The sequence below is a fragment of the Carassius gibelio genome, chromosome A13, assembly GCF_023724105.1.
Source record: "Carassius gibelio isolate Cgi1373 ecotype wild population from Czech Republic chromosome A13, carGib1.2-hapl.c, whole genome shotgun sequence".
Lineage (NCBI taxonomy): Eukaryota > Metazoa > Chordata > Actinopteri > Cypriniformes > Cyprinidae > Carassius > Carassius gibelio.
The window spans coordinates 22,976,815-23,003,459 of NC_068383.1; the positions used below are offsets into that span (position 1 = coordinate 22,976,815).

A 26,645-nucleotide genomic window follows, 5' to 3' on the forward strand; every position below is an offset into this window, starting at 1 on the left:
GGGATTTCATACATTTAATGGAGAAAAAAGTAAAGTAACTAGAAATGTAACTAATTTCTAATTACTTCTTAAATAATCAGAACAGTAACGTGATTACTTTTTAAAAGAGTAATCAGTCATCAGTAATTTGATTACATTTTCAGAGAAACACCCAAAACTGATGACGTCACACTTGTTCGTGTTTGAAGACGTTGCGTGGTGCAAATCCGTGAATTAATTTTCAGAAAGTGAGGCAAACTTAACAGAATTTCCCCTGCTCAGGGAGTAGGGAGCATTGAACACTGTGTAGGGAATGTCAATGGGAACACAATTCATCCATGGAGCTCAATTCTGAAGAGCTGACTATCTGAATCAGGTGTGTTAACGAGAGACATGCCAAAATATGCAGAGTTAAGGGGCGTGGGGACTTGAATTGACAACTGTCGGTGTGGAGTAGCGCTTGTTGTTTGTTGTTTCTCCAATCAAAAATGCAGACATGGTTTTATATTTTACCCAGTGCAATACGCAATATTCAACGCAATATGCAACGCAACGTGTAAAAAGACAGTATAAGTCATTATAATCTGTAATTATGCCCCCACTGGATGCAACAAATGGTTTTACTGTTTTTGTTTTGTTGTTGCGACCAGGAAACACATCACAGTATGGCAACAGACGTAACATTTCCGTCAAACGCTTAAGGCTTCCGGCCAATGACAAAGCACTGGATAGCTGGTCAATCAAAGCACACCTCGCTTTTCAGACCAATGAGCTTTGTAAAAAACGTCCCAAGGTTACGTATGTAACCCTAGTTTCTCAAGTTACAAATCCCTGCCTAGTGTGTATCCGAAGAGCACAGCTATGGCGAGAGAACAGAAGAGCCAGAAGTAGCTCGCATATCTAGATCATAAAATCTGACAAATGTAGAGGGCATGGACCACCCCGCAGCACTGCAGATGTCCAAAAGGGACACACCTGCTGAGAAGGCCATAGAGGCCGCCATACCCCGAATAGAGTGAGTGACTCCCAAAGGTTGTGGTGTGACCGAGGGAACTTCAGGAACATAATCCGCTCAAGGGTATAAAAATGCTTTGGCCATACCAGGGGCAAAGTCTACGTAGGTAGGGGCTACCGAGAGGGCCTGAAGATCTCCAACTCTCTTTAGAGATGTGATAGCCAGTAACAGGGCAGTCTTAAGAGTCAGATGTCTATATCAGATATCATGAATCGACTCGAATGGAGCTTTACAAAGAGCCTCTAGAACCACAACCAGGTCCCAGGGGGGAACACGGGACTGTACCGAGGGCCTCAGCCTCAGTGCACTGCAGGGGAAATGGGTAACAACTAGGGGGTGTCTACCCACTGACTGATCATTGAAAGGGACATGGTAAGCAGCAATGGCTGCCACGTACACCTTTAAGGTGGAGTGAGTTAACCCTGCAGAGAGCCTAGCTTGGAGAAACTACAGAACTGTACCAACTGGGCCGTTAACAGGGTCAAGCTGACAATTTCTGCATCATGAGGTGAAGAGCTTCCACCTGAGGGTGCACAGTTTCCTTGTAGAGAGAGCTCTTGATTGCAGGAGGGTCTCAACAACCTCGGTTGAGAGAACGGATGCTATGAGCTGTGCCCCCTCAGGGGCCACACCCACAGTTTCCACAACTCTGGGCGAGGGTGAATTATCATTCCTTGTGCCTGAGAGAGTAGATCTGTCCTGATAAGAATCTCCCATAGATAGCTGTCTAGGAGAGAAATCTTATCTGGGAACCATATTTGGCCCGGCCAGAAAGAGGCTACTAATAACTGACGGGCCCCATCCCGTCGTACTCTCGCCAGGACTCCTGGGAGCAGAGCAATAGGGGGAAAAGCATACAGATGAAGCCTCAGCCAGGTCTTTACCATAGCTTCCAGTCCAGGAGGAGCTGGATAAACTAGAGAGAACCAGAAGGGACATTGCGATGTCTCCTGAGTGACAAAGAGGTCCACCTGGGCTATGCCAAACACTCTCCACCACTGTAGGGGTCTCATGTAGAGCAGGCCAAAAGGTATCACGTTGGACGCAGCTGCCATCAGCCCTAAAAGTCTCTGAACCTGTTTGACAGTGAGTGGCTGGCCTTCTTTAACTCCATCGACTGACGTGAGGATCGACTCGATCCGAGCAGGAGACAGACGTGCCTGCATCGTGGTCGAATCCCACACTACACCTAGATAGGTGGTTCTCTGAACTGGAGAAAGTACATTGTTCTTGGCGTTCAGTCTCAAACCCAGCTCCCTCATGTGTGCAAGAACGACATCTTGATGTCAAACCGCCATATGCTCTGATTGAGCTAAAATCAACCAATCGTCGATATAATTCAGAATGCGGATGCCCTGCATACGCAGAGGAACCAGAGCCGCATCTACACATTTCGTGAATGTGTGGATTGAGAGTGCAAAGCCGAAGGGAAGTACTCGAATATTGGTAAGCTTTGCCCCCGAAAGCAAACCTCAGAAACATCATGTGTTGTGGAACAATGGATATGTGGAAGTATGCATCTTTGAGATCTATTGTGAAAAACCAGTCCTCTGATCTGATTTGAGCTACAAACTGCTCGATGGTGAGCATTTTGAACTTCAGTGACATTACTGAGTGGTCCAATTGACCTAAGTCTAAGATCGGACGCAATCCCCCATCCTTCTTTGGAACTATGAAATACCGGCTGTAAAACCCGGATTCCCTGTGTTGTGGAGGGACCACCTCAATGGACTCCTTCCTTAATAGGGTATACACTTCTTGTTCCATAACCAGAGCCTGCTGGTGTAACCCTGTTGAATATCAGTGGAGGATATCTGAACTGAATGCAGTAGTCTTTTTCTAACGTATGCAGGACCCACTGAGATACATTTGGCTAGTAGTTTCCATGCTGCTAAATAATCTACTAAGGGAATCAGTTTCTCGAGACTGATCTCTGGTTTAAGAGGCCCCCAAAGGGTCAACGAGCGTCTCAGCTCCACTAACTGGAATCGCCCCCATATGCTTAGTATTTGCCTTACTCTTTGGCATATTGAGCTGTTTGTAAAGACAGACAACAATAAATAGGACTGACAGGACAGACTCTTTGACATGCACACACAGACTGCTTGCTGAAAGACGTGAAGCTGAAGCCAGCTCATGGCAGGTGCTTTTATAGCTTCCTGGTCGCTATTTCACCCCGCCCGCGATGTCACGCCCTTTCATTGGACAGATTGCACATGTTTAAAACAAAAGAGTAGCTTTATCAGTAGGATTTTTTTAAATTGATTCTATAACTATGTTTCTTACTATAATTAGTATTTATTGTATATTTTTCATAGAAGATATATTTATGTTTGCTGTTTAATGATGACCCTTAAGGTTTATTTAATTATTTTTTTTACCAGACACTGTAATTGCGCGTGTGTGTGTGTAAAGATGAGTCAGAGACGTTCGGATCTATATGCAGTACTTTATTTTCAAGAGTGGTCAAACAGGCAGAGGTTAGATAACAACGTCAGGTATGTCAGGGGATATCCAAAATCAGCAAAAGAAACAAGCAGAGGTCGGGGCAGGCAGCAGAGAATCACAGTCGGTATACACAATCCAAGATCAAACATGGAAAGAGCGAACACAGGGAAAACGCTCGGAAATGCCAGACAGAATTAAACAAGGCTTCGCAATTTGAGTGTGGATGAGTGCAATCTTTATAGTGTCACTGATAGGAAACAGGTGTGGTTCAATAACGAGTTAATATATGTATATATATATGTATGTATGTGTGTGTGTAATCAGATGTCATTACAGAAAAAATTGCAGATGTAATTGCATGTGGGTATTTTTTACGTAAATGTACAATGTAAAAACATGTATAATTCCAATAAGTGTATTGGATTAACTTATTAATTTATATGTTAGTACATATTACTTAAAGAAAAGCCACATAAAGTGGGGCCGACATAAGTCACAATTGTATCATTGTCATAATAAAGTAAATAAACCTTTCTTAAATGTTATGACTAACCCCAAAAATGGAGAAATAAATTTTGTAATATATAATGAATTTAGTAAGAGTATCATTGTTGCTACACCTTTCAGTTACTGTAGTTGACTTTTTGTTTGAGGCTCGTAGTTTAGCAATTTTCTCACTGATGTAAATGCTACTATGAGAATGACACTGACCTCAAGTTCAGTGAAGATCCCAGTTGTTTTTTGCAGGATGGCGTACATGCAGTGTGCCACCGTCACAGCATGTTTCCAGTTGTGGTATGGAACTCGTCTGTAATTTTTCCGCACTGACATCGTGAAGCGACACAGTTTCTCCTGTTCAAAGCTGTAAATACACAAAGAAAGTGTGACTCTACACCTTTGCCTTGTCAAAGCAGTACTGTACATGAGTGTTTCTTCATCTACGAGTGCTTTTATGTCCAGAAGATTGATTTTTAAAAAGACAACAGGCTTAAACATTTTGTTATATTAAGGTTACTTTTTTATTTCTTTTAAAATGCCTTTTATGCATATATATTTTATCATTCTACCCTGGTCCCAGATCTAATCCTAAAATACGATGCACCCACAATTTTGCCCGAATAAAGATTTTAGTTAGTTTAAAAGTCAGTTTACTAAGAAATTAGGCAAAATTCATTCATTCAGGATAACATACTGTCTATGAATTTAGCCTTAGCAAGACATTTTATTCCAAACAAATAATTTCCTTCACTGCTATTTCTACTACAAATGCAAATATTTCTCTTATAGGATATGTTGTGACAAAACACACAGAGCTCTTTAAAAACCATACACATTCTTACCTGGTTTTTCCACATGAATTGTGAACCATGTATACAAATATTGCAGGCCAAAGTTCCTCAAAAGGAGCAATGTCAAAGTGAAACCTTAGACAGGAATATGAATTGAAATATGAGTTTGTTTGCAATTCAAATCTGCACAAGTGAAATAAGAGCTAAAAAAAGCATTCAATACATCCTAATAACGCTTGCACACTTATGTAATGTCCACTTGTCTACACATGAAAATAACACCAAACCAATATACTTATAACCAATAAATAACACCAAATCAATATATTTACACCAACCAATATATTTTCTAATTCACTAAATCTAATAAATAGAAAATAATGTTCAGTCCAGGCTTTCAGTACCTATTTTACAGCTATTCAGTGTGGCTTGTCCAATCAGATTTTAGATTTGCAAAATGAAATAACTACTAAGTAATCGTATTCCTAAAAGCCATTATGTAACAGTGTTCTTTGGCGTATGAGAGTGTAAACTCACAGTTCGATCTCTTTATATATGGCTGAAGGGAGGGAGAGTTGTGTAAGGGTCTTCAACTCCTCTGACGTGCAGATGCTGTGGTACGAAAGCTTCTCCATCGTCACCCGGTAAATGCACTCTGAATGTCTTATCCGGTGATACATCTATACACAAACACATACATACACATACACCCATTTGTCTATGCAGATGCAAAATATCTATATGTCTATCTATCTATAATACTGCTTTAAATTACTTTTTCCCCCACATCAGTCTGCACTATATTTACCATAATGACAAAGCAAAAAATATTTTTTACAACTTCATCAATTTATTAAAAATAAAAAAACTGAAATGAGTACATTTCATTGCATGTATAAAGTAAATAAATCACTGGCAAAATGTGAGGAGAAAATTCTGTTTAAATATAAATCCCATCAGCTGATGGCAGTAGAGCACTCATGATGTTTTAAATATTAACACACTTAATCATTTTAAAAGCTGCCATGTGACAATACTAGTGTGTGATCAGTGTTGTCAGATTGGCTTGACGTCTTCCAGCCCAAAACCTCCAAAACCTGCCCACTCCATGAACATTAACTGCTAAAAGAATGTGATGCAATTCTATTTCCATGTCAAACAAGATTGATAAGGATTGTGTCTACCTCCTTAAAATGAAATGCTATAAATAAATAAAAATAATAAAAAAATAAATCACAGACTGGAGAATAATACAATAGGAAAACTAATCAAAACCTTGTCAAACACAGTAAATAGAAAATGAGCTAATATGACAAAAAATATTTTAGCACACTCTTCTACACACCATAACGGCTGATCATGTGTCATTTACTTTCAAATAATAAACAAGCATAATAATAATGTGCTCACCTTTGTGTCGCTTTTTAACGTAGATTAATGTAATACTGTACCTTATTGCGATAAAAATCTGTCACTCATTAATCAAAACATCTGCCTGCTTTTGCTCTTGATTGGCTAAATGGGTGGGCTGGTCTGCATCAACAACGAGTCTGCGGTGTAGTGCTGTTTACTAACGTCATGATGACTGATTAGACGGGGTACATACACACTAGTTTTTTTTGTTTACCAATTAGAAAACTGCCTAACTCACACCAGCCCAAATCTACCCAAACCATTTTTAACCCCATAAAATCAAATTCAAAACCAGTTGGGCAAAAATCCACCCAATCTGACAACACTGTGTGACCCCACAAAGTACCAAGTGTGGGTAATCTTTCGTAGACACTCCTATGCCTGTTTCTTCCAAACATTCCCATTCTCTAGAAGGTGTGTTATTATGACCAACAGATGTATTATTAGACTCCAGGTCTGCACACTTACATTTGCACAGTGTAAGGCCAAAGCACAGAAGACGGCAAAGATTTTAAAGTTGTTCTCATCAGTTTTAGTGAAGGCACTTCCTCCCAGCTTGTTCACCATTTGTACAACACCAATCACACTCCCGCGGCTGACTATTGGCATGCAAAGGATATTACGCGTCGTGTAGCCAGTGTAGAGATCTACTTCTCTGTGAAAAGCAGAACAGAAGACACACACACTGGTATTGGTGGTTTACGGGGACTCTCCATAGGCAAAATGGTTTTTATACTTGTATTCTGTCTTTTAATTCTGGATTAAAAAAATGACAGGGTTTGTGCCATGACACTGTACCTTAACAATCAGTTGTCTATAGTGCAAAATTTTGTATTACTGTATCTTACTTTGGTCATTCATCCAGACTTAACTGCTTAATGTGTAACCTGGTTCTTAAAGAAATATAATGTGTTTTGGAATGTAGAATGAAAACCTTATTACCTGTTGAAACGGGGGTCTGCATAGGCATCCGGAATATTCAAAACTTCTCCTGTTCTTGCCACCTGACCTGCTATTCCTTTCTCTATAGAAAACCTGGGGGTGAGTGTTTAATGTCAGTTACCAATGTATGAAGTATACTTAGATTTGGTCACATTTCACCTTAAAAATCTAACAAAAATTTAAAACAAATCCAATGTTTATGACCATTATGAAGGTGTTTCTTTTTTTTTTTTGCAATATGGCATCAGCACTGAGCACATTTTACCCCAAACTGTCATCATCTCCGCATGTCTTGTACAACCTGCTGTACTACATTTGCATGTGTCAGAGATTCAATTCTGAATTTTGTGACTTTGCATAACTTTCTATGTAAGAAAGTTACATAGAAGTCTAAAAATAAATATAAATACACAAAAACAAACACATTCAGCTGTTAGTTTATAAGGATGTAAAGACCCAAATATGACTGAGTGCGGATTTCTGTATGCTCACCTAATTTCTTTGGTTTTCCTAAAAACGGGTTTCCCTTCATTCTCCTCCCCGATGTCAAACAGGTCAGAGTACAGCTCTTTATTATTGTGATCTACCTGGAAGAGCGCACATCTGTCTGCATTAACCAGGTTTTTTGCATATATCTGAAACACAAATAGACATGCATTTCATGAAGAAGAATTCATTTAAACAACATTACTATGCAAGTGTGGTTAATCTGCAGTTCCTCTTCAGGAACTCAAGCTGCATCGAACGCTTTGGGGGAAACGCCTTTGGCAAGATCAACTCTGAATATGGTGTTCAATGGAGGGGCATGACGTCACAGGCAAGGTGACGTAGCGACCAGGAAGCTATAAAGGCACCTGCCACGCAGCTGACTTCAGCTTCTTGTCTTCCAGCAAGCGCTCTGTGTGTGCATGTCATTCTGTCTTGTCCGTCTTATTTATTGTCCTTTGTCACTATTAGCTCCTTTAAGTAGCTTTAGTATGTCAAAGAGCAAAGCTAAGACTAGGCATGTGAAGGGTGAATCGCATTTCAGATTGTGTGTTCCTCCCTGCTCAACAAAGCTAAACATTAGATGCGGGGATACACACAGTGTGTGTGTGGTCTGCCCTGGATCAAAGCGCCCTGCGTATGATTTCATGTGCACTTCAATCCCGGAGGGCTCTCTCCGAGAAGTGAGCCTTCGCCAGCGTTCCTCGCGATACCAGTCCCGCTTTTGCCGAGGCGGAGTGGGGCCGGCATTCGTTGGGTTCGCAGATCGATCTGATGGAGGGAATGGAGATGGGCACGTCCTTATCTCCTAACTTACCCATCAGATCGCCCGATTCCTGGGTTCGGAAGCCCGAGCTTAGGTTCTTCCCCCGGAGCATCGGGCTTGACGCTCTGCCTTTCTTTCTCCAAGGAGATTGACACGGAGGGCGTCAGCGAGCTTGTAGGTGAACAAACATACAACAAACAGTGTTATGCCAAACATTATATGGGCAGCGTTAATGAGCAGCTATTTAATCTCCGAGGGCATTAATATTGCTTGTGTGACTAAGCTTTTCGCGCGCTGTCGAGGCAACGCGTGTATTACATCATTTTCAGTTTTGATGTGAATTGTTCCATACTGGTCTGGTTGTTTAAACTCCATTTAATAAGGAGCAGTTAGTTCTATCACTTCAATGTGTACTTTATCACAATCTAGACCGTGTGTACTTGTCCGATTGTTTGATTACATTAAATTCTGAGAAATTTTATGACTTTGAGAAATTAATATATCAGTTCAATGTGTATTGTTCACAATCTAGACCGTGTTTACTTGTCTGATTGTTGGATTGCATTAAATTCTGAGGAATCTAATGACCGTTATCTAACTTCGAGAAGTTCAATATATCACTTCAATGTGTATTGTATCACAATCCAGACCGTGTCTGATTGTTTGATTGCATTAAATTCTGAGGAATATAATGACAGTTATTTACCTCGTGAAGTTAGATGTACTGGAGGGACTGCTGGGCAGGAGCAGCCCCCTCCACGTACAAACAGAGCAGCGTGGAAATTACTGCCAAATGTATCTCAATGGGTCCTGCACACAATAGAAAGAGGCTATCGCATTCAGTTTGGCCATCCACTGCCGACATTCAATGGGGTTACACCGACAGTAGTTGGCCCCCAGCAGGCTCTTGTGATGGAACAAGTAGTGAATACCCTATAAAGGAAGGCGGCCATTGAGGTGGTCCCTCCTCTAGACAGAGAGTCTGGGTTTTACAGCCGGTATTTCATAGTTCCAAAGAAGGATCTTAGACTTACAAAATGCTCACTGTCAAACAGGTTGTAGCTCAAATCAGATCAGAGGACTGGTTTGTCACAATAGATCTCAAAGACTCGAACACTTCCCTTCGGCCTTGCACTCTCACCCCGCACTTTCACGAAATGTGTAGATACAGCTCTGGTTCCCCTCCATATGCAGGGCATCCACATTCTGAACTAAATCGACGATTGGTTGATTTTAGCTCAATCAGAGCAGATGGCGGTTCGACATCGAGATGGCGTTCTCGCACATATGGGGGAGCTGGGTTTGAGACTGAACGCCAAGAAGAGTGTGCTTTCTCCAGTTCAGAGAACCAAAAGCATGATGTAGTGTAGATTCGACCACAATGCAGGCATGTATGTCTCCTGCTCGGATCGAGTCAATCCTTATCTCAGTCAAGAGAGTCAGAGAAGGCCAGTCACTCACTGTCATGCAGTTTCAGAGACTGTAAGGGCTTATGGCAGCTGCGTCCAACATGATAGATACCTTTTGGCCTCCTGCACATGAGACCCCTACAGTGGTGGCTCAAGACCAAGGGATTTTCCCTGAGGGGGAATCCATTACGAACTATCAAGGTCACGCGGCGATGCCTTCGTGCCTTAGACATGTGGAAGAAACCTTGGTTCTTGAATCAGGGCCTGATGCTGGGAGCTCTTAGTCGCCGTGTAACGCTAGCAACAGACGCGTCTCTCACCGGTTGGGGTGCGGTCATGAGTGGCTACCCTGCCCGCGGTCTGTGGAATGGTCACCATCTGAGATGGCATACCAGTTGTCTAAAGATGCTAGCTGTGCATGGAGCATTGAAATATTTCCTCCAAGAGGGGGGGTTAAGGTTAAATAGATATGGAGAGTTTTTCTACCTCTTTGCGACTCAAGAGATATTGCAATGTCCCCTCTGTTTCTCTCTAGTTTATCCAACTCCTCTGGGACTGGATGCTGTGGTACAGACCAGGCTGCGGCTTTCTTCTGTATGCCTTTCCCCCTATCGCTCTGCTCCTGGGAGTTCTGGTGAGAGTACGCTGGGACTGGGGTCCGTCTTCTATTAGTAGCCCCGTACTGGCTGGGCCCTCCATGGGAGATTCCGATCAGGGCAGATCTACTCTCTCAGGTGCAGGGCATGGTAATTCACCCTCGCCCAGAGTTGTGGAAGTTGTGGGTTGTTTTCCCTGAGGGGGCACAACTCATAGCTTCCGGTCTCTCTACCGAGGTTGTTGAGACCCCCCTCCAATCCAGAGCTCCCTCTACGAGGAAACTGTACGCCCTGAGGTGGAAGCTCTTCACCTCATGGTGCAGAGACCACCAGCTTGACCCTGTTAACTGCCCAGTTTGTTCAGTTCTTGAGCTTCTCCAAGCTAGGCTCTCTGTGGGGTTAACTCACTCCACCTTAAAGGTGTATGTGGCGGCCATAGCTGCTTACCACGTCCCTTTCAACGGTCAGTCAGTGGGTAGACACCCCCTAGTTACACGTTTCCTCTGCGGTGTTGCTGAGGCTGAGACCTCCAGTACGGTCCCGTTTTCCCCCCTGGGACTTGGTTGTGGTGTTAGAGGCTCTTTGTAAAGCTCCATTTGAGCCGATTCATGATATCTCAGATAGACATCTGACCCTTAAGACTGCCCTATTACAGGCTATTTCTTCTCTAAAGAGAGTTGGAGAACTTCAGGCCCTCTCGGTGGCCCTTACCTCCTTAGACTTTGCCCCTGGTATGGCCAAAGCATTTTTATATCCTCGAGTGGGTTATGTTCCTAAAGTTCCCTCTGTTACACCACAACCCATAGTACTTTAGGCCTTCTGCCCTCCTCCCTTTTGGGAGCCAGACCAGGAGAAGCTAAACTGTATGTGTCCAGTTCGAGCCCTGGACGCATACGTCCACAGAGCTGCCCTATGGAGAAAATCAGACCAATTGCTTATTTTATACGGTCTTCCTAAAAAGGGTTTTCCTGCCTCTAAGCAGACCCTAAGTCATTGGATAGTCGATGCTATCAACGTCTCCTATGAGTCCTCTGGTCTTCCCCTTCCTCTGGGAGCCAAGGCTCAGTCCACTTGGGTTATGGCTGCCTCTAAGGCCTTCTTAGCAGGTGTGTCCCTCTTGGACATCTGCAATGCTGCGGGATGGTCCATACCCTGTACATTTGCCAGATTCTAAAATCTTGATATGTGAGCCGCTCCTGGCTCTTCTGTCCTCTTGCCTTAGCTGTGCCATTACACACTAAGCAGGGGCTTGGAAGTCTGGCAGCATTGGCACATCGTTCCCCAAAGCGTTCGACGCAGCTCAAGTTCCTGAAGAGGAATGCCTCTAGGTTATGAATGTAACCCTAGTTCCTCGAAGGAATGAGACGCTGCGTCGCATAGCCATACTCCCGGCACGTTTGCCAGCACTTGCTTCCCTACTCGAAGCTGAAGTCAGCTGCATGGCAGGTGCCTTTATAGCTTCCTGGTCGCTACGTGCCCGTGATGTCACGGCCTTCCATTGAACAGATTGCACACAATATTCAGAGTTGATCTTGCCAAAGGCGTTTCCCCAAAGCATTCAACGCAGCATCTCGTTCCTTCAAGGAACTAGGGTTACATCAGCATCGATAACCAGAATTAGTTTGGTTATGTTATTCAAGCCTTTCATATAATAAAATATTGTTGTCATAATAGATCGTTTAAATTTATAGTACATTTTGAGTAAATGATGTGTGCCTTAAGTGTTAATTTCAAGTGTACATCTCATTTGCTTTCATTAATATATATGCAATATGTTAGCCACTGAAAAAACAGTCAACCTCTACATGTGTCTGTGTGAGAATAGCAACTGAGGAACTTATCATTCCCTCAAGATTTTACAAACTTGTGGCACATCTTGTCTTCTCCTCTCCAAGATAAACATGTTTTATGAAACTGCTGATGAGCAAGAAATCGCTTCAAACTAAGACAGACATTTTATTAATTTAACTATTAGGTCAATTATTTAATTATTTATAAATTAGGTAAATATTACCTCCGCTTTTGGAAGTATGTGTTTGGAAAAAATCTGAATGAATCCCTGAGAGGAATGCCAAAAGCTCAGAGAGATGCTGGAGCCATGTCAGACTGACTTTCTGTCCTTTCTCTGACCTATTTGCAACACTTCCTGTGCTGTTTGCTCAACAGGAAGGAGGGGACAGAGACCTGATGGGGCCAGAGATCCGATACTTGGAGTTTATGAATATTTATGTTTGTGGAAGTGAGATCTAGAGAACACAAACATGTGCGTAAACAAGAAAAAATAATATTTAACAAGCCCAAAGCTGGTGAGATGGTTCTTAGCAGAAATGTATTTGGTGTTGTTCGACATGTTTGTCCCCAGGACCAAGCGTGTGACCTTACTGAAAGAAGAAGAACCTACTCACCATGATATGTTCAAGTAGAGAATCTATTGCCACTATGTTGTCAAAGTATGTTCTGTTTAAAATCGAAAAGGAGGGAAAGACCTGTCATTTTAAAAAGATAAGCATGCCATACAAAGACACAGTATAACACAAATATATACACATTTACATTATTTTTAAGCAAAACATTTTTAATCAAAACATTTTTTGATTTTTTGAACATGTTCTTAACACATTTCATGAGATTCATGAGACTTTCTCAAGATATTAATGAGATTCAAGAGACTTTTTTCATGCATAAACAAACTTACTTTGACACATCTAGGAGAAAGTCATTTAGTTCCGTCTGTTTGGCAAGACCTCTGCAGACCTGTGAGCGAAAAATGAACAAAAAGCTTGAAGACAGCAATCACGGCAAGTCTGTGTCTAAATTGACATGACTTTGTAACTGTTCACTAGCCTTCAATTAGATATTTTTAGAAAGCTGTGATTTATAGTCTCAGTGACACTGATAATACACAAAAATATAGTACACTCTCAGAAAAAAAGGTACAAAAGCTGTCAGTGGGGTGGTACCTTTCCAAAATATATAAATCTCTACAATTTAGATATTAATATGAATTTTTATGGTACAATACTGTGCAAAAGTCTCAGGCAATTACTATTTTTAACCAGTTATTTCTATTTTTGCTGTACTGTGCCAGCACTATTTCCAAACATTCATTTTGCCATTAATCGTAATAATCCAGTGATATTTTTGTATGCTCAAGGAGTCTGGTGCCCCAACAGCACTGGTTGCCTTCAGACTCCTAAACATGCAAAAATCTCATTGGATTATTATAGTTAAAGGAAAAAGGAATGCTTGGAAATGTACACTGATAATTCCTACTGGTACACTACTGCAAAAGATAGAAATAACGGTCTAAAACCATATGTTTGTGGGTGAAAAGACTAATGGTATTTTGCACAGTACTGTTTGTACACCCTTTAGTGGAAAATAAAGGGAAAATCAGGCCAGGAACACACTGAATAAAGAGATTAGAGTGGCTAAAAGGACCTACGCAATCAGTTCACTTCCAATGACTCAACTTCAGTGTGGAAAGGTCTGAGAGCCATTACAAACTACAAGACACCATCCCCCTGCACTGAGGTGAATCAACAACTTGCTGATGACCTGAATGAGTTTTATTGTAGGTTTGAAAACCCCCACACCCATTCTGACCATCATTTACACAACCGTTAACACCTCCTGCAATCCCCCCCTCTCCCCAATCCTGCACTTCAAATCAGTGAGGATGATGTACACCAGGTCTTCAGGAAAAACAAAAGAAGAAAGGCACCAGGCCCAGATGGTGTTACACCAGCCTGTCTGAAAACCTGTGCTGACCAGCTGGCCCTCATCTTTTCACAGATCTTCAACAGATCTCTGGAGTTGTGTGAAGTCCCTTCCTGCTTCAAACGCTCCACCATCCCAGTTCCAAAGAAACCCAAGATAACAGGACTTAACGATTACACACCTGTGTCTCTGACGTCTGTCATCTTGAAGTCGTTTGAAAAAACTGGTTCTGGCTTATCTGAAGGACATCATTGGACCCTTACTGGACGCCTGCAGTTTGCTTACGGAGCAAACAGGTCCATGGATGATGCAGTAATCATGGGACTGCACTTCATCCTGCTACATCTGGACAAAACAGGGACTTATGTGAGGATCCTGTTTGTAGACTTTAGTTCGGCTTTCAACACCATCATCCCAACAGCCCTCCAGACCAAACTGAACCAGCTCTCCATTTCCAGCTCCATCTGTCAGTGGATCAACAGCTTTCTGACATATAGGCAACAGTTAGTGAAACTGGGAAAATTAATGTCAAACAGCCGCTCCACCAACACTGGTGACCCTCAAGAATGTGTTCTCGCCCCACTGCTCTTCTCCCTGTACACCAATGACTGCACCTCTAAAGACCCCTCTGTCAAGCTCCTGAAGTTTGCAAACAATACAACAGTCATCGGTCTCTTCCAGTACAGTGACGAGTCTGCTTACAGACAAGAGAGAATGATCAGCTGGCTGTATGGTACAGTCATAACAACCTGGATCTGAACACGCTCAAAATAGTGGAGATGATAGTGAACTTCAGGAGAAACCCCCCTGCACTTCCACCATCATAGATAGCACTGTGGCTGCAGTGGAGTCATTCAGATTCCTGGGAACCACCATCTCTCATGACCTTAATTGGGACAATCACATTGACATTGACATTGAGATTTCTGCCACAGGACATGCTGAAACAGTTCTACTCAGCCGTCACTGAGTCTGTCCTGTGCACTTTAATAACTGTCTGGTTTGGTTCAGCTATAAAATCAGACATAAGAAGACTACAGAGAATGGTTTGGTCTGCTGAAAGGACTATTGATGTTCCTCTACCCAGCCTTCAAGAACAATATACATCCAGAGTGAGGAAAATGGCTCAGAAAATCACTCTGGATCGCTCACATCCAAGTAACCTTTTTGAACTTTTGTCATCCAAGCCGGTGCTTCAGAGCCACAAATACCAGGAAAGACAGGCACAGAACAGTTTCTTCCCCCAGGCAATCTACCTCATGAAAAGTTAAATGTTCCCCATTTATTCAATAAAAATGTGCAATAACCTTATATTTATTTGTTACCACCTCCATCCTAGTACATCACTGCATCTCACTCTATTAAATTACATTATCATCTATAGCAAAACTGTTCTTAAAATGTATTTATTTAGCAATATTTGTCTATTTATATTTACATATGTGTTTTTTTTTTTTTCTGTGTGTTGTTGTTGTCCCTGTGTATTGGAAGCTTATGTCACTAAAACAAATTCAATTTATGCACAAGCATACTTGGCAATAAAGCTCTTTCTGATTCTGAAAAATAAGGTACACAGGTGTACTGTTGAAAAGGTACCGCCCACTGACAGATTTTGTACCTTTTTTATGAGAGTGTATGGATTTAGAAGACATAGATTATCATAGTCATATGGACCACATCTTTTTTTTAAGCTTGAATGCTTAATTTCTATTAATTTGTTGTATGTTGTATGATCCACTTGGACATTTTGATAGATAATGTTTTAGGTCCTATACAAAAAAAAAATTTAAAATACAAATTCGTATGTTGTTGTGGGCTAAAGCAGGCAGCGTTCAGGCTGTGTGTTTTCCCTGCCTACGAGAGAAAAATATATTGGGGTAGGGGTAGAAATTGCGCTGCGGTATCTTCCTCCTCTGACTGTGAACTCGCTGCTGCAGCTATTTTTCTCAGAGGAGATTAGTATTGTTTGTGTGACTAAGCGTTGCAGAGTCTTCCAGCAGGACGCATTGCAAGCGCCATACCACACAGTGATGCAGCTAGTCTGGATGCTCTCGATGGTGCCTCTGTAGAAGGTGCACATGATGGGGGGGCGGGGCTCTGGCTCTTCTCAGTTTGCGGAGGAAGTAGAGACGCTGTAGTGATTTCTTGGCCAGTGCTGCAGTGTTGTCGGTCCAGGAAAGGTCCTCTGTGATGTGCACACCCAGGAACTTGGTGCTGCTCACTCTCTCCACAGTCGCACCGTTGATGGTCAAAAGAGCATGCTGAGTGTGCGCTCTCCTGAAGTCAACAACAATCTCCTTCGTCTTCTCCACGTTCAGAGAGAGATTGTGGTCACTGCACCACCAGGCCAGGCAGCTCACCTCGCTCCTGTAGTTTGTCTCATCCTTGTTGCTAATGGGACCCACCACAGCCGAGTCATCCGCAAACTTAATGAAGAGGTTTGAGTTGTGTGACGGTGTGCAGTCGTGGGTCAGCAGAGTGAAGAAGAGGAGGTTCAGTAGACATCCTTGGGGGGCCCCAGTGTTCAGTGTGATGGTGCTAGATGTGTTGCTGCCAACCCATACTGCCTGTAGTCTTCCAGTCAGAAAGTCCAAAAGCCAGTTGCACAGCGAAGTGTTGAGCCCCAGCTCGACCAGTTTGTGAATGAGCTGTTGAGGGATGATTGTGTTAAATGCTGAACTGAAGTCAATGAACAGCAATCTGACCTATGAGTCCTTTTGTATATATGTGTGATTGCTGAGTGGACAGCAGTGGCGATGGCATCATCGGTCGACCGATTGGACTGATATGCAAACTGGGGTAGGGGGTCCAGGGAGGGGGGGAGGGAAGACTTGACGTGGTGCATGACTAGCCATTCAAAGCACTTCATGAGAATAGGAGTAAGTGCAACAGGACGGTAGTCATTGAAGCAGGACAGAGATGGCTTCTTCGGGACTGGAAGGATGGTGGTAGTTTTGAAACAACCTGACTAAGTGAGATGTTGAAAATGTCTGTGAAGACACCAGTGAGTTCTGCTGTCTCTCAGTACACGCCCAGGAATGTTGTCAGGACCCGGAGCTTTACGTGCATTAATCCTACTGAAGAGCAATCCTTGCTGAGAGCAGTTCGCATTCCTGGGCATCTGAATATGGGAGCAGACATACTGTTGAGGCAGGGGCCAAGGCCTGGGGAATGGAGGCTTCCCCCCGAGGTGGTGAAGCAGATATGGAGAATATTTAGTCAAGTGGATCTGTTTGCGACTCAGATGACATTGCACTGTCCCCTTTGGTTTTCTCTGACTCCTCCGGCTCCACTGGGGCTGGATGCATTGGTGCAGACGTGGCCGAAGCTTCATCTGTACACTTTTCCCCTGATCGCTCTGCTCTCAGGAGTTCTGAGAGTATGCCGGGACGGAGTCTGTCTTCTATTAGTAGCCCCGGGCCGAGTATGTTTCTCAGATCTGATTTCTCTCCTCGACGGTGCTCCATGGGAGGTTCCCATCAGGAGAGATCTCTTCTAGCAGGTGGAGAGTGCACCCCTGCATGGAGCTTAGAGGCTGTAGGTGTAGTCTCTGAGAAGGCACAACTCTTAGATTCCGGTCCCTCAACCGAGGTTGTTGAGACTATTCGCCAATCCAGATCTCCCCCAATGAGCAAACTGTACACTTTGAAGTGGAAGCTTTTCAATTCTTGGTGCAGAGACCGCCAGCTCGACGCAGTTAACTGCCGAGTTGGTAAAGATCTGGAGTTCCTGCAGGCCCTTCTCTCTGCAGGGTTGAACCACTCCACCCTGAAGGTCTACGTGGCGGCCATGGTGGCCTACCGCGCCCCTATCGGTGGCCAGTCAGTGGGCAGACACCACACAAGTCTTGCAGCGTGGGCATTCTTGTTCCCATAGGGTTTTCAGACGCAGCTTGAGTTCCTGAAGGGGAACGTCCCATGTTACATATGTAACCATGGATCCCTGAAGGGAACGAGATGCTGCGTCTCAAGGCCATACTTCCGGCATCCCTGTCAGAGTTCACTTCATTCCTAGAAGCTGACACTCATTCCACCTCACGTGCTTTTATTTCTTCCTGGTCACTACATCACCCACCTATGACATCATGGCCATAAATGAGACTTATAACACAAATTATACAGAGCTGGTCATGCTGAAGGGCGTTCCCATAGCATTTCGAATGCAGCGTCTCGTTCCCTTCGGGAACCATGGTTACATACATAACTTGGGATGTTTCTCCCAAGGTTTTTTCTCCATTCTGTCACCGATGGAGTGTTAGTTCCTTGCTGTTGTCGCCTCTGGCTTGCTTAGTTGGGGACACTTCATTTACAGCGATATCATTGACTTGATTGCAAATGATTGCACAGATACTATTTAAACTGAAGTGAGATGATGACATCACTAAATTCAATGATGAATTGCCTTTAACTGTCATTTTGCATTATTGACTGTTTTCCTAATTAATGTTGTTCAGTTGCTTTGACTCAATCTTTTTTTTTTTAACGCACTATATAAATAAAGGTGACTTGACAATACATATTGTTAATAATATTGATGCTATTTTGTTAGTTTGATTGCTTCTACCGTCCTAATTTTTAAGTTGTTTTGGATAAAAGCATCTGCTAAATGATTAAATAATGATTTTAATGTAAATATGAGAATTGGCATTTTTGGATGAAATTTTGAACTAAAAATTACAATTCTGTCATCATTTACGACACAAGGCTGAATAAACTTGATTTTTGAGTGATCCAATTCTTAAAGGCCTTTTTAAAAAATGTGTTACTTTGGTCCTCCTTGTCTACTCATCACGACAATTTTCTGATGGCTCCCTAACCTCTGAGAAGGTTTGTGTCCCACAGAAAGAGATACTCCCAAAGAGCCCTATGATGCACAGGGACATTAAAACCCATAGAGGTGTCATTCACAGTGTACAACCGTTTACGTACAAACAAGACTGGATTGTCATTAATTGCACCTCCTGAGACAAGGCTGTGTTTAATGTCTGGTCTGGTTGCTTACACTGGGCCCACCAGCAGCCTGGTCCATGTACACAGTGGATTACAGAAATCAAAACACGTATTTACAACCAAATCAAACAGCTTATGCAACAGGACACCTAACTGTTCAGCAGCAACAACAGGCATGATTTAAAGCATGGTTTTAAACAGTTCCCCTCATTCTCTGCTATAGGACAGGGAGAATTGTATAAACTTGTTAAATCATCTACACCAACAACATGTATGTTAGACCCTATACCATTTAAGCTTCTAAAAGAGGTGCTTTCAGAAGTTATAGATCCTCTTCTGAATATTATTATTCACAATGACTGACTGGCCCAAAAACCTTCAAACTGGCTGTTATTAAGCCTCTCATTAAAAAAAAAAAAAAAAAAAAAAAAAAAAAAAAAAAAAACACAACTTCATTAATTACAGACTGATGTCAAATTTCCCTTTTCTGTCAGAAAAATTGTATATATGAGGATTTCCAGTCAGGATTTAGATCTGTTCAGAGACTGTTCTCATCAGAGTTACAAATGATCTGATCTTATCATCTGATTGTGGTTGTATCTCTCTATTCGTGCTATTATTATTATTTTTCCAGCTGTTGAATGATAAAAAACATTGACATCCAATCAGAATCAATCCTTCATTAACAAGCTGGAGAATTTAAAGCGGCAGATGAGCTTGCGCTTGGAATAAACAGACAATATCGTCCACTGGTGTAGATGCTAATATAGTTATCTTTAAAGTTATAGTTCATGGTGTGAACGGGCCTTAACACTTGATGGCTATGCTGTCAATTCTTCGTCATCAGTCAGGAACCTAGGTGTGCTATTTGATTGAAACCTTTACTTTAAAAGTTATGTTTCTGGTATTTGTAAAACTGCATTTTCCATCTTAAAATATATTTAAATTATGACCTATGCTCTCAAAGTCAATTGCAGAAATGATATTTAATGTGTTCATGATCACAAGGTTAAATTTTTCCCATAAAACCTGATGTACTTATTTGAATGAGCTCCTATTGCAGTATAGTCCTCTATGTCAACTGTGTTCTCAAATCTCTGGCAAATTTTATAATGCCAAATTTCAAAATCAACTGCAGGTGGCAGATCCTTTTCTTATTTAGTGCCAAAACCCTGGAATAACCTACCTAACATTGTTCAGGAGGCAGACACCCTCTGTCAGTTTAAATATAGATTAAAGACCCATCTCTTTAACCTGACACTAACACATTTCTAATATTCACATTTTTAGGCTACATTATTAAGGACAATCGGAACTAGGAACACTTCCCATAGTGTGATAGTGGATCAGCACCTAGAGATTAACTGATTGACCTCTACAGCCCTAAATGTCAGTGGAGACCAGGACAACTAGATGTGCCCTAGAGACAGATCCCTAATGAAGACTTTGTCTCCTAGACAGCCACCGGGACAAGACGAAAGGAACAAGATGAGTCTTCTGCACAATGTGACCTGTGTTGCAGCCTGAAATTAAACTGCTGGTTTCAGAAGAGAACTGGCCCCACAACTGAGCCTGGTTTCTCCTAATGTTTTTTCTCCATTCTGTCACCTAAGGAGTTTTGGTTCCTTGCCACTGTTGCTTTTGGCTTGCTTAGTTAGGGACACAGTTTCTGGCAACATTATTGACTTGACTGCACAGACACTATTGGAAGCGAACTGAACTGAGCTGGACAATGACATCGCTAATCAACAATGTCCTCTTGCATTATCAGCACACATATTTCCTGTTTAACACTGTAAAGCTGCTTTGACACAATCTGTATTGTATAAAGCACTATACAAATAAATGTGACTTTTCATTGTTTTTCTCAAACATACTCACCTGGACTTGATGTATGGCTACAGATGCCCAGGCCAGATTTGCTGTTGCAACCTAAAAAAACAGGGCACACTTAGCTTAAGACACAATGCATACTTCATAGTTCTGTGTACCTCACCTGACAGCTGAATATATACAAAGACTGCATACAATTACACATTTTTTATTATTGCTAACTACTACATATGTAGAGAGATGGGTAACTCTGGTCCTAGTGGGCCACTATCCAGCAAAGCTAGGACATTATTGCACGAATACAGAGCAATCAATTAATTTAACACAATGTTAACAGTGCATGTGTATTATGAAGTGCCTCTCTGTTAAGTGTACATCAGTTGTTCACTCATTATTCATTACCGAGGCACATTATGAATGAGTGCACTCGATAGCATCTACTACAGTTTTGGACAACACTACAAATTGCTCCCTGCACTATATAATGGTATTTTTGGACATAACCTAAGTCTTGATTATTACAGGCAGGTGTTTTTGCTAAACTCTCCAGGACAGTGGGGGAAGAAGTCATCGAAACGATGAAATAACACAAACAGAATTATTAAGGTTCAGTGTCTATTGTTAATATTGTAGCAATGCATGAAACCCAGTTCATACAGAAGTCACTTTCAAAACAAAGTGACTTCTGTGTTGGTCACCGTGGCGCATCCGCAAAAAACTGCTACGTGGAGAAATCTTTTACCCCCTCACATGAAATTACAGATTGCATAGATTCTCCCCGCAAAAATGTAAAGTAAAGGTGACCACTTTAGACAGGAAGATACTGTCTGACCAACATGTGAAGTGACCGATTACAGTTCACTTTGTTTTTATGGGCAGTTAAGGGGGGTTTATCTGAATGGATGGACTGAAATCAAACTTAGTATCAGTCAATTTTTTATTCAAACTTTTGTGATATCAAAAATTAATTTATAAGTGTTTAGCTGTTATGAGAATTTCTCATCTGCAAAAAAACTAAATGTGATAACTGAGGCTTCCCACAGATTTTGTCTAAGGATTATATTCAGCACAATCTAGAATATTCCTTTCTACTACTAGTCCTGAGGACAATGTGCAGCCTGGCTAAATAAATCGAGAGCAGAGGCACATAGGTAGACATGTAACAAATACCAGAACTTCCTCCATTTGAGTACCTCCTGGTGGCTGAGGTTGAAGGGCTCTCTGCCCATGTGTCGGTGCAGCTCCAGGATAGCGATGAGGTCTCCGATTGCAGTGAGAATGGGTAGACACAAAACAGAATGTATACGAATCCCTGAGTCCTGCCCTGTGCCATGAGGGAACCTCTCGTCCTACAGGGAAAAAACAGAGCGCACAGGGATTAAGGCTAGTCCAGGGAGAGGAGTTTATATTTACAAATTCGTTCACTGGATGTGCTGTACTTCAAACACTCCTAATCAGTCCTAAAAGTCTTAACATTTGTTATTTAAACTGGAAACACATCATAACACACATTATTTTTAGTCTTTACAAATAATAGAGCTTCTGCAGACACTCCATTTTCTCAGTGTGTTAATAATTAGGCTACAATATTTATGAATATGTGCAGTTTGTTTTTAAATTCTATTTTATGACTGTAAATTCAACACTAGCTTGTGATATTTATGGTTCCTGGCTTTCTTTTATTTTTAACCACACGTTTACAAAGATGCACTGTATGTGAGCATTACATGAACGATTTCTTACTTTATACAGCTATTTTGACACTCAAAGGCACCAATGGATTTCTTTTGAAAATTAAGGTTAAAATATTTATTTACCACATATGTGAGCCTCAAGATTACAGCTGAATGGTCTGTGTTAGTGTACATTCAATATGACGTGCAGCTTACAGTAATTGCCTCCAGTGGATGTGCCACGACACATTATTGGTCACTTCCCGTGTATACATGATGTGAGTGCACATTTCACATACTGTCCCTGTACTTTCATAAATGATACAATGTTTAATATTTATTGAAATAGCTGGAATAGCAAAATTTACTTTTGTAAAATTTAAATGAATTATCAGTGAAAATACTCTCCAACCGAGCTGCAGTGATATTATTTTGAGGATCCTGGAAATGACGAACACAAGAAAACAGCACGTGGCTCACCCCCATGATGTCCTCTACAAGTAGTGTCTTGTGTGTCTTTGCAACGTGAGCGGCAATGGTGGTCCCAAATGTGATGGGACCAGAGGGAATAAGCCCAGGAAGCCCGTCTTTTGCCCCCGTCGGAGTGAACAAACATAAACTCTGTGACAGAGAAAACAACATCAACAAAACAGCATGACGTTAAGGAAACTGTCCTGATTGGTCAATGTAAAAATAATACATGTCTATTTAGGGTACTTTACAACTCTCATTATATATTCCTACCATTGCTAACATACAACACTTGCTCGAAAAAAGAAAAGGAAGAGGTTTGATACTAATTTAAGATGCATAGTAAGATTAGTGGTATCCAATAAAACTGACAGTTATATAAAATTAAAATAACTAAAATAATGAAATAAAAAAAAACATAAATTGGTGTATCCATTAATTGCTTCCCACATAATTACAGATCAGCCTAAAGTGAAGCCCTTTTTAAACTGTGTTATCTGATACTGTCACAGTACTAGCCATTAAAATAAAACCACTCAAGTGGATAAAAGAGAGGAAATGAACATGGCAGGTGTCTCAAGTATTTTAATGCTATAGAAATTCCAGGCCATTTTGAAACAAAAAGTACATGTTCATGACCAATTAAAGGTTTACACTCACTTAGCTGAATTTATGTTTCTCATTAACTTAAGAACCTTTTGATTTAAAGACATCTAAGGCTTCAGTGCTTAGAAATTAGTGTTGTTGACAACATATTTATTTGATCTAATTTAAGCATTTGAGAAAAAAAAACTTGCTTCTTTGAAGAACCTAAAATATAATATACCCCCCCAATCTTCCATGCTTCCATAAATTAATGTTGCTGTTACTATAATATTATTCAAAAATGTTGAAAATAGCAATATTTAAAAACATAAAGCAAAAGTTGAAAATTGTGTGTCAAAAGTTGTGTATTTTACGACTTCAACTTCCAGTAAAAACCCTATTCCACATGTATTTACTCAGCCAGAACAAAAAAATACTTACATTGTTGCATTCTCCAAGGAAGTAAAGTGCAAATCCATCAGCTTTTGTGGCTGTGAAAAAAATAAATAATAAATAAAACTAGTAAAAGAGTCATAGACTGATGCATCGTGTTGGGCATTGACATTCAAAATGGTTAAATGCCAAAACATTACTGGACAAAAATGCACCCATGGATTCTGAATCTTTTATGCCATTTTTAGGAAGAAAATAAATAGTAATAAATTGTTTTTAACAGATATAATGCCACTTGCTTTTGAAGAAGATCGAAGAATACCAAAGTAGTAAAATAATGCAAATTAAAAGTTTTAATCAAATTAAATAGAATAAATCTTTGGTGTTTGCACCATGATCAGAAATAAACCAGGACTTGGAGACAGTGTTGTTCCAGTTCTCTAATATGGGGTGCGTTTCCCAAAAGCATAGTTTTAGAACTCCATCGGTAACGACGGAGCGTTGGGAAACGCACCCAGATTGGTCAGGCTGTATTATAATTAAGCTATATCACTAAATTCACAGAAATTATTTAAGTTAATTGATTCAGTTTATGAAATTATAAAACCCATTTATGACATAAATGGACAGAATACTGTATGTTTAAAAACAAACAAGATATAAAATTCCAATTAAAATCTGTATCAAAATATCGCTCCTTAATAAAAATTAATAAATAAATAAGTCAGTTTCTGAAAGTGGTGCACACATACTGTACTTGAGTCAAGTGTGCAGTGGCGAGTGTTGGGTGTGCCAGACTGAATCCCAGCACCCTGCAGAGCTGCAGCATGCAGATGAAGCGTGGGTGGATGGGAAATGACAGTCTGAGCGCTGCTCCATCAGTGTGCGGAGGAGAGAGATGCAGAACACCCTTACTTGGACCTTTTAACCTGGATTCACTTCCACCTCAATCTGTGCTGCTCTACCCTTTTATGTTTCAGCTGCACAACACTGCACTGTTTATGTGGGCAGTGTGAGCCCTTTTCACCTAAAGTGCATGGGTAATTTCTGCTCTGTGAGTGTTTGTGTGTGTATGAGACAGAAAGGCTCTGACCTGTCTTGATGATGTTGCACAGCTCATAGAGCAGTAGTTTGTTGTCACCTCCAGTGTCCAGCCGCTGCTCCATGTAGCTGTTGAGCTCATATACGACGCTCTGCATATTTGTGTCCTGATACTGCCGGACACAAGAAAGAAATACATAATCATTGCACACGCACTGTATACTACACAATATGGACAGAAGTACATGGAGACCTCCTTCTAATTAAATAGTATTAAAGGGTGGTTGATTGCGATTTCACTTAGTTTCACGTTAGTTCGTTTGCAATGTTGCTGTTCGAGCATAAACAGTATCTCCGAATTTGCAACGCATCTCTGCATCTCTCTCTCTCTTTATTTCTCATTCAGATCGTCAGATCAGCTCCAACAAACTGTTCCATTTGTAGACTTATTTTCACATAACAATGAGAAGCATTATACATGGAAGTGCGTACGGTTGCTGTGTTGTGTTAAAGCTTTAATCAGAATAAAACCATAACAGAAGCAGTAGCATTTACAAACAACAGTGTATCTAAAAGTATAAGACAACAACAAACAACCAGTTAAGAGCCTTGCTTGCACAGGTTCTGTGCGATCCTCTTCATTAATATTATTTGCATCTCAATAGGGCTCAAATTGATAAGCAATATAGAAGATGTCATTGTTTACAATAAAACCAGAGCACATTCTGATCTTGAGGATGTTAGAGGCGGTTTAGCCAATCACAACACACTGAGCCAGCTGACCAATCTCAGCCCATCGCGTATTTCTGAGGGAAATAAACAAGGTTTGTCAGAGAGGGGACAGATCAGTGTGCATTAAAGTTAATTAAGTAAAAATAATGTGTTTTTTTTAAAAAACGAAGCATGAAAACATTAGACTGCACCCCATAAACACAATCAAACCTAGAAAAAAAACTGTCAACCACCCCTTTAAGACTGACTTTCAATATTATTGTGAAAAAAAAGAAGAAGAAAAAAAGAAAAATGATAATTAGAAGCGGTTTCCATATTTTAGGTCATATAGTGTGTATGCACTTCAAAACTCTCTTATGCTCACTAATGCTGCATTCATTTGTACATAAAAACAGTAATATTGTAAAATGTTACTGTAATTTAAAATAATTTTCTATTGCAATATATTTAAAATGTAATTTATTCATATTATGCAAAGCTGAATTGAAAGCTGACAACCAGTCTTCAGGGTCACATGATCCTTCTGAAATCATTATACTATGCTGCTCATCTTAATGTTATCAATGCAGTGGAAGTTATGCATGTTTTTTTTTTTTTTTAAGAATTATTTTATGAATAGAACCTTCAAAAGAACAGCAGAACATTATTTGTTTGCAATAGGTCATTATTGTAAAAATGAAAAAGTATTTACTGTCACTTTTGAAAAACTATAATAATAACAATATCAATTTCTGGAAAATAAAAATAAAAATAATTAAATAAATAAAAATGTTACTAGCCCCAAACTTTTGAATGGTAGTGTAATTATTATTTTAATTTTTTTCTTAAAGTTGGACATTTTTGGATGGTCCACTGAATGAGGTACTCATATTTATCCGTCCAAACAGGAGACTCAATTGACCATT

The 26,645-nt window shown here is 40.8% G+C and overlaps 1 protein-coding gene across 1 annotated transcript in view; it reads right to left on the minus strand.

The window, feature by feature from the left end:
- Positions 1-26,645, minus strand: part of LOC128026670 (cAMP and cAMP-inhibited cGMP 3',5'-cyclic phosphodiesterase 10A-like) — a 111,263-nt gene that overhangs the window by 17,530 nt on the left and 67,088 nt on the right. The window contains exons 4-16 of the mRNA XM_052613921.1: positions 25,061-25,181; positions 24,016-24,065; positions 22,999-23,139; positions 22,039-22,194; positions 20,894-20,944; positions 13,039-13,097; positions 12,749-12,800; positions 7,579-7,721; positions 7,087-7,179; positions 6,613-6,799; positions 5,269-5,411; positions 4,783-4,866; positions 4,154-4,304 (exon numbers count right to left, since the gene is read on the minus strand). Of these exons, the coding sequence (XP_052469881.1) occupies positions 4,154-4,304; positions 4,783-4,866; positions 5,269-5,411; positions 6,613-6,799; positions 7,087-7,179; positions 7,579-7,721; positions 12,749-12,800; positions 13,039-13,097; positions 20,894-20,944; positions 22,039-22,194; positions 22,999-23,139; positions 24,016-24,065; positions 25,061-25,181 (1,431 nt within the window). The remainder of the gene's footprint in view (positions 1-4,153; positions 4,305-4,782; positions 4,867-5,268; positions 5,412-6,612; positions 6,800-7,086; positions 7,180-7,578; positions 7,722-12,748; positions 12,801-13,038; positions 13,098-20,893; positions 20,945-22,038; positions 22,195-22,998; positions 23,140-24,015; positions 24,066-25,060; positions 25,182-26,645) is intronic.